Source organism: Chiloscyllium punctatum, chromosome 36 (assembly GCF_047496795.1).
Source record: "Chiloscyllium punctatum isolate Juve2018m chromosome 36, sChiPun1.3, whole genome shotgun sequence".
NCBI classification, from domain to species: domain Eukaryota; kingdom Metazoa; phylum Chordata; class Chondrichthyes; order Orectolobiformes; family Hemiscylliidae; genus Chiloscyllium; species Chiloscyllium punctatum.
Genome location: NC_092774.1, coordinates 2,085,900 through 2,107,106, shown reverse-complemented (window position 1 = coordinate 2,107,106; position 21,207 = coordinate 2,085,900). Strand labels below are relative to the sequence as shown.

General features: G+C 45.0%; 1 protein-coding gene and 1 gene segment (V, D, J or C); both read right to left on the bottom strand.

Annotated features, from left to right (window-relative positions):
- The window catches only part of LOC140461071 (uncharacterized), a 37,617-nt gene extending 17,105 nt beyond the window's left edge, over positions 1-20,512 (bottom strand). The window contains exons 1-4 of the mRNA XM_072555855.1: positions 20,411-20,512; positions 19,919-20,288; positions 11,529-11,548; positions 3,225-3,542 (exon numbers count right to left, since the gene is read on the bottom strand). Coding sequence (XP_072411956.1) covers positions 3,225-3,542; positions 11,529-11,548; positions 19,919-20,288; positions 20,411-20,456 — 754 coding nt within the window. The 5' untranslated portion in view covers positions 20,457-20,512. The remainder of the gene's footprint in view (positions 1-3,224; positions 3,543-11,528; positions 11,549-19,918; positions 20,289-20,410) is intronic.
- LOC140460164 (igW chain C region, secreted form 1/3-like) lies at positions 6,422-19,910 on the bottom strand. The segment is given in 4 exon segments: positions 6,422-6,585; positions 7,074-7,379; positions 8,587-8,901; positions 18,725-19,910. Coding segments are annotated over 3 exon segments (585 nt in total).
- Positions 20,513-21,207: the final 695 nt, after the last annotated feature.

Here is a 21,207-nt window from a genome sequence, read left to right as displayed (position 1 = left end):
GGTAACACTCTGTGAAGGAAGATGATTTGTTTGCAACAAACAGAACAGCCCATAAATTCAGAGGGAGTGTCAAAGATCCCCCTTTTGCTACTGTTTGGGGGTCATTTGGATAAAGCATGTACATCCTGCCCTACACTGGCATGTCTGAGTTGTGGGAGTAGGAAGTGGATGGTTTACGAAATGCTTCACACATTTTCCCCATTGCTACTAAATTTCCAAATGCTCGTTGTCATTTCAGATATCCCACACTCAGCACGTGTTCTGAACACTTTCCAGGCACATTGCACCCAAAAATCACAACTCCCTTATATATTATGATGTTAACTGTTGAATGCAATCTAAACATAACATCAAGACGAAGTCCTCAATAAGCTTTGAGAATCAACTCCCCGGCTGCATTTTCGAATGATATTCAACACACGGTGTCCAACAAGAACATGATTTTTATTCCCTTGAGATGGCTTTGGTTTCTCTCCCCTCCTCACTTTTCACATATGATACTGAACAGTTCCAAGACAAAAATATTGACAAATTGAGAGATTGATTACATTGAAGTTAATCACAGTCTGTTGTCAGTAAGTTGTAATCATTGGTTTAACATACACAATCCATAGGCAGTGTGTATAAACATTGGGTGTGGTCAGCAATTTGACAGCTTGGATTTAATATTCACATTGGTAATGAGAAATATTCTGATATTTGTAAACTGCTTAACCCTGCCTTCATAAATGACCAAATGTCACCATCTAACCGTCCCTAATGATCAGTGATCTCTCAGCATATAAGCTCTCAGAGTAGTGGAGAAGACGCCTTATTGTTGTAAAATCCTGATACTGTTCAGCAAACGAGGTTCAATTTCATTTGCTCCTCAAAACCCATAAACTTTCTGAGCTGGGTATTTTGTGAGGATTGAAGTGTAATGGACTGCGGTCAATAACTGGGTAATGGGGTACATCGGCAAGATGGCAGCAGAGTGGACACTCCAGCTGGAGCTCCTCTGCTCCACCAGTTCCTTTTCTCTTTCCCTTCTCTTTGCTGCAGTTTTTGTTTCTTCCAAAACTTTTAACTTCTGAACTTACCCAGACAAATGGAGAAGATGATTCCCAGACTGGAGGGCGTCGTTGGCAAGACCTGGAGGTGAGTTTGAGACCAGGACGGCACAGGGGTAGAGTCTGAGACCAGGACGGCACGGGAAGCAAGTCCTTCTGTGAGTTCTAGACCAGAGGTCATCAGGCGAAGGTGACTCCTGGACTGGAGGCTGTCATGGGGAGATGAGTCCTGGACTGGAGGGCATCATGGGGAGATGGGTCCTGGACTGGAGGGCATCATGGGGAGATGAGTCCTGGACTGGAGGGTATCATGGGGAGATGAGTCCTGGACTGGAGGGCATCATGGGGAGATGAGTCCTGGACTGGAGGGCATCATGGGGAGATGAGTCCTGGACTGGGGGGCATCATGGGGAGATGAGTCCTGGACTGGAGGGCATCATGGGGAGATGACTCCTGGACTGGGGGGCATCATGGGGAGATGAGTCCTGGACTGGAGGGCATCATGGGGAGATGGGTCCTGGACTGGAGGGCATCATGGGGAGATGAGTCCTGGACTGGAGGGTATCATGGGGAGATGAGTCCTGGACTCGAGGGCATCATGGGGAGATGAGTCCTGGACTGGAGGGCATCATGGGGAGATGAGTCCTGGACTGGAGGGCATCATGGGGAGATGGGTCCTGGACTGGAGGGCATCATGGGGAGATGGGTCCTGGACTGGAGACCGTCATGGGGAGATGAGTCCTGGACTGGAGGGCATCATGGGGAGATGGGTCCTGGACTGGAGACCGTCATGGGGAGATGAGTCCTGGACTGGAGGGCATCATGGGGAGATGAGACCTGGACTGGAGGGCATCATGGGGAGATGAGTCCTGGACTGGAGACCGTCATGGGGAGATGAGTCCTGGACTGGAGGGCATCATGGGGAGATGGGTCCTGGACTGGAGGGCATCATGGGGAGATGAGTCCTGGACTGGAGGGCATCCTGGGGAGATGAGTCCTGGACTGGAGACCATCATGGGGAGATGAGTCCTGGACTGGAGGGCATCATGGGGAGATGAGTCCTGGACTGGAGGGCATCATGGGGAGATGAGTCCTGGACTGGAGGGCATCATGGGGAGATGAGTCCTGGACTGGAGGGCATCATGGGGAGATGAGTCCTGGACTGGAGGCCAAGATTACTGGACGCAGGTCCCAGGGGCAAGCCCTTGACTGGAGACCAGAGGGAGAAGGCAAGTCCCACGAGCAAGTCCTGGACTTCAGGTCACCACCGGGGGTGGGGGGGGAGGTTGAGTCCCTTGCAGACCGGAAGCCCAGTGTGGTCTGGAGGCTGACTTGGAGAAAAGTAGCTTGGGTAATTTTTAAAAACTTTTTATTCTTATGCTGGACATTGAGTAATGCGAGTATTTTTCAGAACATAGAACAGAATATTACAGTACAGTACAGGCCTTTTGGCCCTCAATGTTGCGCTGGTCTGTGAGATCCATCTGAAGCCCCTCTAACCTCCACTATTCCATTCTCAAAACCTTTCCCTTCCTCTGGTAGACTTTATTTATTCATCTTTCAATTCTATAACAAAGACTTAAGTATCTGTACCTAGGTCTCCTGTATATAAGATGGCGGCATAAGCAGCTACATTGCAAATTTTTCACTGTACTCGTTCGAGTGCACGTGTCAATAAAACCAACTCGAATTCTAATTCCAATTTGAATACAATACTTCACATTTCAACAGTCAAACTGTTCTCAAAGTTTACTTGACCGTATTGGGCCCAGTCGATTTCTCGTGTTCTCTCTCAGCAATTCCACTGACAACCAACATCTTTACAATAGAACAACCGTCTTTTACCAGATCAATGTGATTCATTCACAACCAACCCATCAATGGATTCCAGACATTTGTTGGTCACATTTATATTGCCTTCAGAGAGAGTGATGTCAAAGTTAGCTTCACACAGGAACCTCACCATGTAGTGAGAACAAATGCAGGAAGGGTTCTGTTCCGAAATCAAACTGGAAGACTGAATGATTTAGGTGGCATACATTTTCACCGTCATTGCCCTGCGATGGGAAATATGGAACTACACCCAGGGACAGAATTTTATCTTTTTGAACTGGCAGAAGGAGAGTTTGTATGAGGATGAATTATGTCAATCTTGCCATCAGGCTGAGGTCTTACCTTGAACAATCTTCACCTCCTTCCTGCTGTTAAAGTTGGAGGGTGGATGACTCACTGCACAGGTGAAGACTGAGCCTTTCCACCACTCCTCTGTGCTCACACTCAGGTAGTGCCTGACACTGAATGTCTCTGTCTGCTCCAGAGCAGTGAGGCCAGCACGGGTGTTGGAGGAGATCAGGCTGCCATCCTTCTCCCAGGAGACCTGTATGCTGTCTGGGTAAAATCCAGTGATCACACACTCGAGTGTAACTCTGCTGTGATTCTTGATCTCTTGGGCTGAAGGAGGCAGCAGTCTGACTTTGGGACTTTTTGGCTGAACTGGAACCAATGAACAAAACAAAGATGGTGTTAAATATTTTCCTTTGTGGTTGGCAATGTCAGTGATATAACTTTTCATTCACTTGCCTACCTTTTATGCTCCTTGTTCGTTTTGACACGGGAGAAGAGGAGGAACCACTTTGAGCAGAGCACACAACCTCCATCCCGTTCTCCCACTGCTCTGCTGTTGTTCGGAGTTGGCTGATGACCATGTATTGGGCACCTTCCTCTTTCTGTGCTTGAGCTATAACCCCTTCACTTCTCTGCTTCCCATTCACATTCCAGGTGATCCGGACCTGGCTGGGATTAGAAAAGAATGCTGTACACACCAGGGTGGCAGTCTTGTTGATCCAAACCTCTTGCATGGAAGGATTTTGGAGAAATAGAGACACTTCTGGGAAAGGGAAAGGAAAAATTTCAGAAGAATTGGCATTTTCCGGTATCAGCAGGTGTCAGATGTTTAAGGAAGGCTCAGCTGTCATGAGAAACAAGAAATATAGGGACAGAAGTGGCCTGGAACTGGAATTGTTTTTAATCCAGGACATCTGGAGCAGATACCTGATCATTAGAAAATCTAAGGGTTATTTCAAACATGTTTTGTGGTTCTCAGTTTGTAAGTTTTGACCAAGAATGTACAATCAGTGCATTAAGAAAGAGCCAGATCCATTTTGAATGTGTTTACCAAGTGATCAAGAATCCACTGCGAGGACTGTAATTGAGTTGTGGGCTGAGCAGTTTTCAGAGACAACACTATTAATAAATGTAATCTCTGATTTGTGAAATGGAGTGAGACAGAGATACAAACTGCTCAGCAAAATGAACAACTGAACAAATTTGTTTTTACATGGGTGTGACAGTGGATTGATTCCTGATGTCGAGTACACCAAATCAAAAAGAAGCTCATTTCTTTCAACCAAACACTGTTGCTGGCACCTCTGTGTTGGCATTGTTGGCTCATATCCCACTTGGGTACAAATCTCAAAGCTGGCAATTCAGGGCAGACCAGAGGGAGTGCTGCACTGTCAGAGGTGTTGTCTTTGGATGAGAAATGAAAATGAGGTCCTGACTGCTGTGTCAAGTGGAAGGTACATATGGCAGAGCACTATTCTGCAGAAAAGCAGGAAGGTTACTGCTGATGTTCTGGTCAATTTTATCACTCACTCACTGGGTCATTCTGTACAGGTTGGCTGCTGTGTTTCCTACATTATAAGAGTGACTTCACATTAAAATACTTAACTGGCTGTGAAGCACTTAATGATGTCATGTGGTTATGAAAACGATATATTAATGCAAATCATTCTTTACTTTTCCTCTCATTCAGGTCAGCACTGGAAGTTTCTGTTTTATGATTCCCATCGTAATGTTCCATTGCCTTGGCCTTTCCTCTATCTGTAATCTTCTTCAGCTCGACAATAATCTGGAAACTCTGTACAACTCGGGGTGTGAATCCTCTGTTCCCTTTGTCCAAACATTGGTGGCCAGATCCGAATCTGTGGAACTCACTGCCCCGGCCTCAGTGACCTGTTCTCTCTCTTTCTCTCTCCCCCTTCAAGACACTGTTAAAAACCACCTTACTGGCCAAGCTTTTGGTCACATCCTAATTCCACCATTTTTTGGCTCAGTACCAATTCCTCTCTGGCTTTTTACCAGCTTGGGCTGTTTTATCACATTGGAGGATATGTAAGTGCAACATGTCACTGATGATCATGCCTGTGAAGGAGGTTGGTTCATTTTTGCATTGGGACAGTAAACCCGGTGTATCATAGGAAGTAATAAAAGTCCTCTCTTGTTGGAGGTTGGTGATCATTTATACATAATATGTTCCCCATCCTCTCTAATTTCATTCAAGAGCTATTAGACTGGGAGAATAATGATTCATTGAATTTGTCATCTGTCCTTCTTCTTAGTTGCCTGTCATAGGATCACCATCACTTCAGATATCCTGCAGAATCAGTGTACAAACACATTCACTGTGCAAACCCCCACAACTGGGGTATCTGCTTTGATCCACACTGATTATTCTCTGTCTATATCATATTGAGTTAATACTTGCAGAGAGAATGATGACTCTGTCTGTGTCCTGGTCAAAACCATTCATGAACACTGTGTACCGACTCGTCTGGCTGCAGTTTGAGCTGATGTTCAGGACAGTGTCTGACAGGGTCACGCCTGTTATTAGCTTCAGATGTTCTGCTTCCCTCACCCACCTTTCAGACAAGATGTTGAGCAATTTCCTTCCAGGTTATCATTGATCATTCTATTAGTAACCAAGTCTTAATGTTTGCTTTCCCACAATCATTCCTCACAGGGTCAGAAGCACTCCCCATACCATTGTAAAATGGTGAAATCACAGGGTAAGGAGCAGTTCACTCCACATTCCCTCATGGAGACATTAAAAGGAACTTTGTCAATTTGAATTCCTTGTCAACATTGAGAACCTTTCATTGACCATTGTCAGTCTCCAGGATCGAAGGGAACTTCTCCAATTTTACTGTCCTGTGTTTCCACCCAAAACCTATCGGATTGTACAGGGCACCAGATAAGTCCTTATGGCCTGAATTACCAACTTGCCTCAGGACCAACATCATTGAAGTTAGAGACCAAATCCTACTTTATTGGATCAAGGTGGTGGCCCCCATGGGTGACAAATAATCGTCAAATTCTTCTCAACTTGGTGGTGAGGGTCAAACTGTGAGATCAGGACATTTCAACCTAAACCAGTCCAGGTCACCAAACAGTGACCATTTCAATAAGGAGTGGGAAACATTAACCAGGGCTGTCACTTCTCACAGTCTTTCCACTATCATTCTGACAGACTCCATGGGCTGGGGATTTGAACCTGCCAGATGACTTGTAATAAAATTCAACAGTCAATTCCATTCACAATGAGCTCACAACTTTATTTGACACCTTTGTTGGGCACAGTTATATTGGTGCTTTTCACCGTTTTTGAGGGTCACATTAAGGTTAGTGTGGTAGAGCAGTACTGGCACAAAGTCAGAACAAGAGCAAGGAGGACAACTGTGGCATGTCGGTTTTTCACCTGGAATTGGAAGAAATACAAATTTAAGTGTTATACATGTTGACCTCTCCTTCCCTATGTTATGGACAAGCTCCCTCAAGAGATCTTCGAAACAGATCATGGTAATTCATTCAAATTCAGCATTGGAAAGATTTCTGTGATGAAACAGCACTTGGGTAGCACTGGGAGGAAACAGAAGGTGATTTGGACTGTGGATGGTTTCAGAAGACCATTTGATATCTCGTCTGATTTTCTTTCTACTGCAGTTACGTCGAGTAGCATGGAATGAGGGTTTTAATAGGCAGGCAACCCCACCCAGGTGGTCTTCCTGTTTCATACATTACATTACAATACTCCACTCAGATGTGACTTTAATATCAAAACAGAAAATACTGAACATCTCACCTCTCCCTGCAATGAAGGACAGTAATTCAAGTGTTCAGGCATTCAGTCAATAGGAGATTGGATTTCTAACAGGGTATTCTTTCTCCCCGTCAGACTCTACTTACCCTCTTGGTACTTCATGTTGATCCTGGTACTGAAGCTTGTAGCCTCATGGATCACTTCACAAGTGTATTCATCCCCTTTCTTCCAATCTGCCACCTGTATAGTCAGGTAAGAGATTGTTTCAAACAGATTGCCTTTTCCCTTTTTGGAAGGGAGTTTGGTACCCGATTGGTGCACTCCAGCTTTAAACCAGGAAACCTGGACACTGTCAGGATAGAATCCAGATAGCATGCACCCCAGGGCAGCAGTAGTTTGATTGTAGACACCCTCCGGCGATGGAACAACAGAGAAGACATGGGGAGCCTGAGCTGTGGAAAGATACAATATTTCAGATGATGTGATTGTTTTGGAAACAGACTTCCCCCAACATCAAAAGAAACCATCACATATTGATTTTGATTCACTTGGGAATAAACAGCCTGATGAGAATGACCATGAATGTGAAGTGAGCTGGGTTAGAGAGTGCTAGCAGCATATCTACGGTCTCCCAAGTGAAGTATCACATTTTACTGGGACCTGGAACAAAGGCAGGTAACTGGAAGTTGAGGTGGAGGTCACCCATGATCTAATGAAATGGTGGAGCAGTCTTAAGGAGCTGACTGGACTCCCCCTGTTCATGTGCCATGGCTCGGCAGCTCCTTCAATGCCATGCTCATATTATCTAGATATCTCTTGATGTCAAGAGCATCTCGAAATCTATGAATCTCTGTTTTGATCTGAATAACTGAGCTTCCACACTGAAAGATTTTGGGAGTGTGTGTGAAATCAGGTAAACAACCAGTAAAGGATGGAGAGGAATTGTTTCCATTTCCAGGGAGATCACTCGTAATAAGTGATACAATAAACCCAGGTTGGCATGAGGACGTTTTCCTTTGGAAATATAACAATTTGTTTGAATTTTCCTGAAAGGGGCCGGTGAAGCAGATTCAACTGTATTTTCCGAAAGAGAAACAAATTATTATTGAGAATACAAAACATTGGGAGGATCATGGATAAAGAGCAGAGCAGTGAAACAATTTTACATCTTTGATAATGCAGGCACAGATTTATTGGGCTAAATGACCTCCTTTCCTGTATGATTTTCTAAATCAGGATCTTGTTGGTGATATGTTAAAGGGTGGGTGCAGGGCTCTAATATTGGAGCTGGATCAGAAAGTGGACAAAGTTATGGGATTTGTTTCCTGTGTGTCACAACCCCACCACCCCAGCCCTCCCCCCTTTGCCCCAGTCCCGATATTCAGTTTCACTGACTTGAGCAGAACTAAATGCTGGGATTGGGACATCACAGGCGATGACATTGTTGCCCTGCCTTGGGTCGTTTGGGGTGATTTCTCATGGCTCTTTACTTAGCTCCCAGCAGCACTGCTGTTAAGTCAGGATAGACTCTGTGGCTACAAGAATTCATTTGTGGTCTATTTGGCAGAAACCTCCTTCACTGGTTGCTGAAGGTTCCTTTCCAACTTCATCCCCTGATCCTAGTACAGTTTAGAATGGTATGTAAGCTCTTGTACTAACGTGTCGGCTTTTTGACCTCGGCTGTCACCATTTCATCTGACTTGTAACCCGCTTTGCAATGGTAGACCTTGTTGGCATTCCAATCCGATGCAGAGACTTTGAGCACACTGCTCATTGTGTACGTCATATTTTGCCCCAAGACTGCTGGATAGTTATTTACTCCAGTTGTGATCACTCTATTGTCACTGGACCAATTCTGATTGATGCTCTTGGGCTGAAAATCCTTGACTAGACAGAGGAGGCTGATCTCATCTTGGTTGGAGCTTGTCTCACAGTAAGTACTGGAAGCATAAACTGCAGGTTTGATCTGGACATCTGAAACAGAAATAGATAGACCCAGTAAATAAATTCATGGAAATTAGATGAAACTGGAGAGATTGTGTTAAAGCTACAACCAGCTACTTCTGAAAACAATTACACTCTTACACAGAGAGTTTACACATTTATAGATCAGCTGTGGCTCAGTTGGTCTCACGGTCACATCAAAATCAAAAGGTCATGTGTTCAAGCTCATTTCAGAGTTGAGCTGATACTGTTGGAGTGTTCCACTGTTTGAACCACCATCCTCCAGATGAGAAATTGAACTGGAAACACAAACTAATTAATTAATCGATTAATTTAATATAGAACTGACAGCACCAGATGGTACTTCACATAAATGGAAGAATCTAGCTCCAAAATTATGGTGATAGTAATAATTGTTTTGAGGTGATATTGATTGAGAGATTAAAATACCATAGATTCAAAACAAGTGACATTTCTAACCTGGAGGCAATAGCAATATGGGCAAGAAAGGATTCAGGACTCGTGGAAATATATTGTCTAACAGGCCGTGAGTTCAAAACCTGCCCTGATTGAGATGGTTAAAGCTGTTGACTTGCATGGACTGGCACCAGATCACACAATCTGGAGAAGCTGACAGATTGTGATACAAGAGGCAAATGTGAGAACTGCAGATGCTGGAAACCAGAGTTTAGATCAGAGTGGTGCTGGAAAAGCACAGCAGGTCAGGCAGCATCCGAGGAGCAGGAATATCGACCTTTTGGACAAAAGCCCTTCATCAGGAATAGAGGGAAGGAAGCCTCCAGGATGGAGAGATAAATGGGGTTGTGGGTGGGGGGGGGGGGGGGGGGAATGGTGGTTGCTGGGGAGATGGTAGCAAAGAGTATAATGGGTGAATGGGGGTGGGGATGGATGTGATAGGTCAGAGAGGAGGGTGGGGGAAGGTAGCAAAGAGTACAGTAGGTGAATGGAGGTGGGGATGGAGGTGATATGTCAGAGAGGAGGGTGGAGGAAGGTAGCAAAGAGTACAATAGGTGAATGGAGGTGGGGATGGAGGTGATAGGTCAGAGAGGAGGGTGGGGGAAGGTCACAGAGAGTACAATAGGTGAATGGAGGTGGGGATGGATGTGATAGGTCAGAGAGGAGGGTGGGGGAAGGTCACAAAGAGTACAATAGGTGAATGGAGGTGGGGATGGATGTGATAGGTCAGAGAGGAGGGTGGGGGAAGGTAGCAAAGAGTACAATAGGTGAATGGAGGTGGGGATGGAGGTGATAGGTCAGAGAGGAGGATGGGGGAAGGTCACAAAGAGTACAGTAGGTGAATGGAGGTGGGGATGGAGGTGATAGGTCAGAGAGGAGGGTGGGGGAAGGTCACAGAGAGTACAATAGGTGAATGGGGTGGGGATGGAGGTGATAGGTCAGAGAGGAGGGTGGGGGAAGGTCACAGAGAGTACAATAGGTGAATGGGGTGGGGATGGATGTGATAGGTCAGAGAGGAGGATGGGGGAAGGTAGCAAAGATTACAATAGGTGAATGGGGGTGGGGATGGATGTGATAGGTCAGAGAGGAGGATGGGGGAAGGTCGCAAAGATTACAATAGGTGAATGGGGGTGGGGATGGAGGTGATAGGTCAGAGAGGAGGGTGGGGGAAGGTCACAAAGAGTACAATAGGTGAATGGAGGTGGGGATGGAGGTGATAGGTCAGAGAGGAGGATGGGGGAAGGTCACAAAGAGTACAATAGGTGAATGGGGGTGGGGATGGAGGTGATAGGTCAGAGAGGAGGGTGGGGGAAGGTCACAAAGAGTTCAACAGGTGAATGGAGGTGGGGATGGATGTGATAGGTCAGAGAGGAGGATGGGGGGAAGGTCACAGAGAGTACAATAGGTGAATGGAGGTGGGGATGGAGGTGATAGGTCAGAGAGGAGGGTGGGGGAAGGTCACAAAGAGTTCAACAGGTGAATGGAGGTGGGGATGGATGTGATAGGTCAGAGAGGAGGATGGAGGGAAGGTCACAGAGAGTACAATAGGTGAATGGAGGTGGGGATGGAGGTGATAGGTCAGCGGGGAGGGTGGAGTGGATAAGTGGGAAGGGAGATTGGCAGGTAGGAATGGTCATGAGGACAACGCTGAGCTGGAATGTTGGAACTGGGGTAAGGTGGGAGGAAGGGAAATGAGGAAACTGGTGAAGTCCACATTGATGCCCTGGGGTTGACGTGTTCCGAAGTGGAAGATGAGGCGTTCCTCCTCCAGACGTCAGGTGGTGAGGGAGCGGCGGTGGATGCAAACCCTTCAGGTTTTTCATGGAATTGAATCTGTCACACTAGGGACAGGCCAAGGATAGGAAGGGTAATATTTCAATTGTACAGAGAAATATGTACAACCACAGACTGTCAATCTTATGATTCAGTCTTTTAGATTTTCACCTCCTTCAATGACATATTGATATTATCTCCATATCTCTTGATGTCAAGAGTAACTCATTGTCTATGAATCTCTGTCTTGAGTTAAAGATTGAGCTTCTATGCTGCAAGATTTTGGGAATGTGTGTGAAATCAGGGAAACAACCAGTAAAAGCCAATGGATAGTTGGTGATTGTCAGAGGAAAGGGAGAGCTCATGCTGGGTAAGGGATTACATAATGAAATTATTCTTGAAGTTACCTTGGGAAAACACTGGACAGCTGGGAATTGGAGGACAAAGCAGAGACGGTCCACATTATCAAGCAGGAATCTTGCATTATTCAGGGGAACAGCAGATTGACATCAACCCCACAGGCTTGAATAGACTGGAATATTGTTTGGGTGTGAAGTCAATGTTGTGTCTGATTCACTCAGTTTGAAAATGGTTAATTATCTTGTGATCTTATTGCTGTTTTTTAAAATATTGGCTGCTGTGTTCCTGACATTCCACTGATCATGACCCTTCAACTGTAGTTCTTTGGCTGTGAAAAGTTTTACCAAAGACACAATGTAAATTCAAGCATTTTGAGAAAATAGAGAAATTAAATTAATCCACTGTGGGCTTCAGAAATCTGAGTATTAATTCTATTTCTATCTCCACAGATGCTGATAGAGCTGCTGAACTTTTCCAGTGTGGGTGACAGGATCATATCAGTCAACATCGTTTCGAGGTGACAGTCTTTCACATCCTGCAACCAGTGGGCAGTAAGTCTAGTTCATGATGGATCAGTGGATCAAACAGTGTTGGGAAGTGGGGGTCAGGAGATGGATCTGGGGATAACTTTGATAAATTCCTGAGACTGTCAGCATTGTGCTGAAGGACAGCAGTAATGAGGAGAATGATGAGCGTAACTGTATCGGCTGCAGAGAGCTGGAATTGATAAAATTCAGGGTGAACCTGGCCTTGAGTGATTCTGGTGAGAGTGAATCTCAGCCCAGGTTACAATCTGCCCTGGTCTCTTTCTGACTGTACTCAATGGGATTGAAAATCTGAGCAGCTGTAAAACACACAGATGCTTCACTGTAACCTGATGTGTTCTACAGCCAAGACCAAATTCACCCTCAGTGTATCCTCGGTGACACCTCTGTCAGGTCTGTGGGTAATTCTGACTCAGCCAGAGGCAAAGGACTCTCTGGTCCATGAGAGCTCAAGGTGCAACAGATCCAGGATGGTTCAGAGTTTTAGGAAATGAAGTCGGGGGGGGAGGTGAGGTGGGGGGGAGATTAAGCAGCCTGGGGTTATTTTCTTTGGAAGAGTTGATTACGGTAATGTTCCCTTATGGCCCTGGTGTAAAGCAGACAATAGCTGTTCACTCAGCAGTGGCTCAGTGGTCACAGTGTCACTTTAAACCTGAAGGTTGAGGGTTTAGCTGATTCTTGGAGCACAACATCTAGGTTGATATTACTGAGGGAGTGCGACACTGTTGGAGGGGCTGGTCTTTTAGATCAGACATTAAACTGACTTCTCAAAGTGTCGTCCAGTATTGATCCCCCCCCCTCCATCATCATTATAAACTGTCAGTATCTTATTGGTCTTGGGGTCCTGGTTTAATGACGTATTCACTGCTTCCCAAAACTGACAGCACTTCAAATCTATTCAAAAACTATAAACTGGTCAGGTATGTCCTGAACTCATGGAAGGTGCAATAAAAATACAAGTTATTTCCTTCGCAACTACTTTGAGCACATGACAATGAGTATTGGCTAATATAATAAAGGAGCTTTGATAGCTAGACAGAATATGCAGCACAGGATGTGTCCATTCAGCCCAACCAGTCCATGCTGGTATTACTGGTCCACTCAAGCCTCCTTTTATTATATTCATTCCTGGAGTGAGGGGGTCACTGTCTGAGGCAGCATTAATTACCTCTCCCTAATTGCCCCAGAGAACATGAGGGTGAGATGTTTCTTGAACCCCTGCTGACCATTTAAGCATGGACACCCATGCATGTTCGAAAAGGTGTTGCAGCATTTGAGGCCAGTGACAGTAAAGATCCAATAATATAGCTCCAGGTCAAGATGCTGTGTGGATTGGAAGGGAACATGTAGGTGGAGATGTTCCAAAGTATTTGCTGCCGTTGTCCTTCTAGATGGTGGTGGTTGTAGGTTTGAAAGGTGCTATTGAAGGAACCTTAGTGAGTTGTTGCAGTAGATAGTACACACTGCTGTCACTAAGTATTGATGGTGGAGGGAGCAGATGTTGAGGGGTTTCGATGGGATGCTAATCAGTTCTGTCATATTTCCTCATCTGAACCATCATAACCATCCATTCCCTTTCTCCTCACAGCCTTGTCTAGCTTCCCTTTAAATCCATCTCCACTCTTCACTTCAATGACTCCATCCTTTAACAATTTCACATTCTCACCACTCTTCGGCTGAAGAGGTTCCAATTGGATTCCTTGGGAACAGTCTCATACTGATGGCCTCAAGATATGCCGTTTAAGATAAAGATGAGGAGAAATTTTGTCTCATAGATTAAATTCCCTACAGTGTAGAAACAGGCCATTTGACCCAATAAGTGCACACCGACCGTCCGAAGAGGAACCCACCAAGATTCATTTCCCTCTGACTGTGCACCTAAGACTATGGGCAATTTGCCAATCCACCTGACCTGCAAATCTTTGGATTGTGGGAGGAAACCGGAGCACCCGGAGGAAACCCAAGCAGACATGGAGAGAGTGTGCAAACTCCACACAGACAGTTGCCCAAGAATGAAATCGAACCCGGGTCCCTGGCGCTGTGAGGCTGCAGTGTTAACCATTGAGCCACAATGCCGCCAAGAAGGTAGTGAATCTGTGAAATGTTTTCCTGCAAAGGACTGTCGAGGGTCTGTCATTACGTATATTCAATATTGGCATAGACAGATTTTTAATCACAAAGGGAATCAAGGATTATGGAAAAAAGGCAGGAAAATGGAGTGGAGGATGATCAGATCAGTCATGATCTCATTGAATGGTGGAACAGAATCAATGGGCTGAATGGTCTACTCTGTCTTAGATCTTCCCCACAAGGTGAAACCTTCTCCTTCTACTCCATTCGATCAAAACCTTTCAGAACATTAACAATCTTGATTTAGTCACCCCTCAGCCTTCTCTATCCAAGAGAGAAGACACCCGGTGGCCTGTCAATCCTTTCACTGTGTGTCAGTCACACACAGGAACTTAGGAACAGGAGTGGGCTACTGAGCCTCTCAAGCCTGACCTGCCATTCTAGATCATGGCTGACCATCCCCTCAATTCCATTCTCCTGCTTTATCTCCATTTCCCATAATGTCATCAGTCTCCAGATCCATACTGATTTCTGTCTTGAACCTGATCAATGATCGTACTTCCACAGCCCTCTGGGTAGAGAGTTCCAAAAGATTCACCATCCTCTGAAAGAGGTAGTTCCTCCTCATCTCAATTGGAAATGGCCTGCCTCTCATCCTAAGTCTTTTGGTTCCCCCGACTCTAATCGCCAGCCAAGGGAAACATCCTGTTCACATCAGCCCCTGTAAGAATTTTGTTTATTCAGTCAGATCACCTCTCATTCTTCAAAACTCTAGAGAATACAGACACAGTTTCCACAGTTTCCTCAATCCCTCTTCATTAAACAACCCTGCCAGGGATTAGTCTGGTAAACAACCATTGCACTGCCTGCACAGCAAGTATTATCTGTTCTTGGATAAGGAGACCAAAGCTGTACACAATGTTCTGGGTGTGGTCTCACCAAGGCCCTATACAACTGCAGTAAGGCACCTTTCCTTGTGGACTCATATTCCCATGTAATTAATCCCAACATCCTGTTTGCTTTCTTTGGTAATTGTGGCACCCACCTGCTAGGTTTGAGTGACTCATGAACAAGGACACCCAGATCCCTTTGGACACTCGCACTTCCAAATCAGACTTTCTGTTTTTTCCTGTCAAAGTGAATAACTTCAGACTTCTATATAATATATTTTAAAAGTCCAATTCTAGCCCATTCACAAAGCCAGTCCAAATCTTCCTGAAGCCTGTTTGGACCCTCCTCACAAATAATGTTCCCAGCCAGTTTGATGTTATCAGCAAATTTATAAACATCCCCATTGGTCCCCACATCCTTGTCATTTATACGGATTGTGAGCATTTGTGGAACTAGCATTGACCCTTGGAGTATCTCACCAGTAACAGTCTGCTGTCCTGAGAATGATCCATTTATTCCAACTCTCTGCTTCTGTCTCCATCCAGACTTATACATTCCCCCAAGTCTAATTTATTATCCCCAGTATGGGAATTTAAAGGCAGAGAGTCACAGAGATGTACCGCACAGAAACAGACCTTTTGGTCCAACTCGTTCATGCCAACCAGATATCCCAAACTAATCTCATCTCTGACACTCCGGGGAAAACAGCCCCAGTCTCTTCAGCCTCTCCCTGTAAATCAAATCCTTCAACCTTGGCAATATCCTTGTAAATTTTTTCTGAACTTTATCAAATTTCACAACATTCTTCTGATAGGAGGGAGACCAAAATTGCACACAGTATTCCACAACTGGCCTAACCAATGTCCTGTACAGCCGCAGCATGACCTCTCAACTCCGAAACTGGATGCTTTCACCAATTGCCTTCTTCACTATCTTACCTACTTTCAACTCCACTTTAAAGGAGCTCTTAACCTGCACCCCAAAGTCTCTTTGTTCAGCAACTCTCCCCTTACCATTAAGTCGATAAGTCCTGCCCTGATTGGCCTTTCCAAAATGCTCTGAAAAGTTTTCTGAAAATCCAGATGCCACATCCACTGTCACCCCTCTGTCTATGCTGCGTGTATCAGTGTATGGTGGCTCTTTGGTGGAACAAACCACTCAATCCACCCCCCTGTTACTGTCCCAGAGGGCTGTCAAATGTTTTCCTTTCAATATTAATCTGATGTTGATCTTTACAATAGAATCTGATTCTTCTGTCCTTTCAGCCAGAATATAACAGATCACAGAAACTCCCTGAGTAAATGAGGTTGCCTTAAATTTTATCCTGAATTACTAACTGTAAAAATTTTCTCAACTCCACCATCAGACTGACTGGACTGTGTCAGTGATAAGTTTGCTTTTAATTTATTCCCTTTTACCCTTATATCCTCCATCCACTTTCTCAGTGTCATTGAGAATTTTAAACACCTTTTCCCACCACTGAGCCAATCAGATTAAAAGCTCCGAGATCCTCAATAATAAATGCTGAGAGATTTGAAATGTCTGTTCAATGCTGACAGGATCTCACACCATACAGTGTACTGGGTCTCATCCAGTATATTACAGTCCAGTATCAACATCCTACTGCAGACCTCACCCCCTCACACTGAACTGATCCTTTCAGCATCTTTCCAGAATGTTCCAGCTTTAACCCCAGTGATGGGGGGAGGTGGGGGGGGGGCACTGTTCTATTGGCATTGTAGGTCACAGAGAGAGAGAGAGAGAGGAGAAAGGTAAAGGCTAAGGAATGAAAACAGGGAAAGAAGAGAAATAGAGACCAAAGAAAAGGGAAGGAACTGACAACAAAGGAAGAAAAGGTAGTGGAATACAAAAAGAAAGATGAGAAAGGAGGTAGAGCGCACTCAGTGAGTAAATTCAGACAAGAGGTTGAACAACGACAACTGCAGAAACACACCTAAAACTACCCAAGTACAAGAAATATTTGTTCAGTGTTTTATATTTTCCCGGTGAGGAAGAATAGGAATTGCAATCAAACAGACTGAGGTGTTTCACTCCAGTGACACTGACCCCTCACTCAGTGTTTGTGGTCAGAGATGTTCCCACTGCATACACCTTGTTACAATCAGACACTACAACGTAGAAATTCCTCCAGGGGGTGGGGGTGGGGGTGGGGTGGGTTCAGGGAGAACTGAGGGAATCGGATCACTTGCCTGTTCCACACAGTGCCCGGTATTCAATTCCAGGTCAGTCCCTGAAATTCAGGATCAGGCTCTGGGCAGGAGGAGTGACAAGTCGGAAACTGCCTGATCTGTCTCACTCCCCGGGAGGAATTTCTCTCCCAGTGAATCCAGGGAGATCGAGGAAACTTTACTGTGTGCTTTTTGTAAAATTCATCTTTTTAGGTAAATGTCCTCAGGGGGACATGTTGAAATCATCATTGTCCTTCCTGTTAATTTAGTTAACAATGTTATTAAAATAAATTCATTTTAAAAGAATGAAGAAAACTCATTGTAAAAAGCACACAGGAGAATATCATCGTGCTCAGGAATAATGATAGAATCCGTTTCCTTCACAAAACTCTTGTCCCACAGGAAAGTTGTGAAATATCAATTCAAGCTCCTTGATCTCGGGTGGATATAAACCTGTCCCTGAAAAAGGATCATCCCCTTCCTTTCCCATAAGCCTTACTTCCATTTGAGGGACCATCTCCACTAAAAGGAGCAGTGGTCAGAACTGGCTGAATATTAATAACCTTGTTCCACTGACACTAAACCCTTTGGACTTAGACTCACGGTGAGGTTTAATCACTGTCCAGCTCATATATTAGGGTGAAGTTTCCTTGTCAAATGTTTTAATCCAATGATTGTAAACATTGAAACAGTGAAGAGAAAAATATGATATCCATGAATTTAAAAATAATCAATTCCATGCTATTATTGTCCAAGAACGATTTCAACCAAGCAGAAACTCTTCTGTTCTCAACCTTTCAGCGTGGGTCTAGTTAGAGATTTCAGAGTGAGAGAGGGTTTAAAATCTCACAGCTAATGAAACCATTCATGTCAAAGCACACCCTAAATCCTGTCTCAATCAGACACAACTTCATTCCACACCCACAGCCTGTTTGCTGTCTGTCTGGACAGCTCAGTGGAATATGCTGCAAATTTGTTGGGATGAGGGATTTTTAATAAACACTCATCCCTGTATCTCACTCTGTCCAAATAATTTCTCTCAGTTCGCAAAATTATCAAGTGAAATCAGGAACTTAACACTTTTAAAGCTGTTCAACAAGGTATGAACTATAAAAAAAACAAAAATGGAAACCACTGTAACACCAACTATTAAATCACAACCCAATTGGATCCTGTCTTTTAACTGAGATTATAACAAAATCCCAATCTGCCTCCAAATATCCAACAGTCAAAAATCATTAAACCTACCCCAATCCAGCGAGTATCCTAAATAATGTAATCTGGATCAAGCTGAGCATGTTAAACAGATCCCAGAACCTTCATTCGGTTTTCTGAGGTTTAATATTAACGATTGAGAATAAATCTAGTCTCAGGTTTCAGCTCCAGTTACTGGGTATATTCTTGACTCTGCAGAAATTCACCTCTCTGGGATGGAATCATGTAATTGTCCAAAATATCTCACTGATTTTACTGCATTATCAAATTCACGAAACACACATTAAATACAAGAAATAGTCGAAAATAGTAGAATTGAGAAGTTTGTCTTACCTGAAGTCACTTCCAGGAAGGTTCCGCTCCCCCAGTAGTCAAGATAATACCACTGTGCTCTGTCTCTTCATTCACCTAATACAATAACTGACCCTGAGCTCAATATATAATAATCCCCAGGGAATTAACCATAAACTGTGTTTTAACCCAGAGCAGCAACTTCCTGTATTTTCATCTGAAATTCCATCCTGATCCTGTCCCAAATGTATCTATAAATGAGGTGTTTTTACAGTTTTCCTGTCTGTGGTACACCAACTCCTGCAAGTTATCCATAAAAAGAATCGCCTCCTCTTTGTCTTGTTTTCTCCCAGGAATCGACATTTTCCCTGACAATCCCAGTCAGTGTTTAGATATTTCACTCTGGGAAACAGGAATGTGAAATCCATGGATACACACTGTCATTAGGAGCGAGGCAGTTTGTGTCAGGTTTTGTGCTGCTGTGGTAGTATATCCATCACAGTGTTTCAGCCGGGCTCAGAAACCACAGCTACAGGATCCAGCCCGAAATCAAATGTCCCAAACAACTCTCCAGTCTGTATCCGAGTGTCTCCCACACTCCAGGAGTCAATGCTGGGGTTTTCAGGACTGTATGGGAAGCTGGGGGAATCCACAAGGAGTTTTCATTCTCCATCATCCTCTCTCTGTTCCTCACTGTTCTGTCCATCTTTCAAATGATATCTTCACAGAAAGTTGTTCCCATACCCAGATTATTGAATTGGATCTGATTTATTTCCACAGCTCAGGAAGTAAAGCCAGTGATAGCACCCGGAGAGAGCAGTTTAAATAGATTTCCAGTGGCAGGTTTTTGAATGGGGAGACCCCCGCTCTCTCTCACTGTGTCACTCCAGTATGTATACACTGTGATAGGGAGCCGTACATGAACCTCCTCCCCTTTCCCTGACACTGAGTCCGGTCAGATTTCACATTTAACCCGATCACACTGACACTGCTCCAAGTGAGCAATGCTGTTCTGATTTTCCCTGCCCAGGGACTGCCCTTTTCGTGTTTCAGTCCAGAGAGATCTTTGTTCATGTCCCGAACTCCTTTTCTCATCATATCACCTGTGCCAGGAATCAGCAGTGAATAATCCCATTTCCCCATTCCCAGGACCAGCAGATCCCAACACAGTCAGGATGGGAATGAAGCTGTGCTGGTAGCTGGGGGGAGTGTGTGTGATAGTTCCTCCCTTTTCACTGATTCCCCAGACTGTCGATTCTCTCAGTGAGTTTTTGTCCCAGTCCAGCCCCATTTCGTCTCACTGTGTCTCTCGCACAGTAATACACGGCGGTGTCATCCACTCTCAACTGGCTGATGTCGAGGTAGGCAACTGTGGTGGAGCCTCTTGAAGGGACGAATCTGCCTCGAATTCCAGGCGCGTAGCTACTGGTGCCACCTTGCTTGTAATTAAGTAACCATTCCAGCCCTTTTCCAGGGACCTGTCTCACCCAGTTTATCCAATTGCTATCCAGGCTGATCCCACTCACTGTACAGGTCAGTCTGACAGACTCCCCCGGCTTTTTCACAACTGACTCAGGCTGTGTCAGCACGATCTGAGAGCGGACACCTGTGAATAACAGAGAAACAGAAGAGAGCTCACTTTAATAAACTGGTCAGATAAACAGAGAGTCCCAGAATCTGGGAAGAAGCAGCCTCACTGTGTGGGGAGAAAGCCCCGGGAACTCTCACCTGTCAGACAGAGCAGGAGGACACAGAGATAAGGAGTAATCCCCATTGCCGTGTGGAAGCAGAGACAGAGTCAGACACTCCAGAGATCCGGCTGCTTCAGGGCACCTTTGTCTGGAGCTGGAGTCAGTGCTGTTTAAATAGGGGAGTGAAGTGAGTGAAGGTTCACCAACTTCCCCAGCAGCTCCACCCACTGAACCAGAAACAGAGCTTCCTGTCCACGTCTCCAGCAGAGATTTCACTTCTCTCCAACAGGCAACAGATCCACAGCAATAATCAGGTTAAAGATCCTGTCACACATTGTCCTGGTTCATTATTTCAAAATTAAAGAGCTTGTGAACAACCAACAAACTGAGAGGCACCAGTCAGTGCACAGATATCCCCCTGAGAGAGTGAGAGAGAGAGAGGACTGAGAGACACCAGTCAGTGTACAGATATCTCCATGAGAGAGAGAGGGGACTGAGGGACACCAGTCAGTGTACAGATATCTCCCTGAGAGAGGGGGGGACTGAGAGACACCAGTCAGTGTACAGAAATCTCCCTGAGAGACGGGGGACTGAGAGACACCAGTCAGTGTACAGATATCTCCCTGAGAGAGAGAGGGGACTGAGAGACACCAGTCAGTGTACAGGTATCCCCCTGAGAGAGAGGGGACTGAGAGACACCAGTCAGTGTACAGATATCTCCCTGTGAGAGAGGGGACTGAGAGACACCAGTCAGTGTACAGATATACCCCTGAGAGAGAGGGGACTGAGAGACACCAGTCAGTGTACAGATATCTCCCTGAGAGAGAGAGGGGG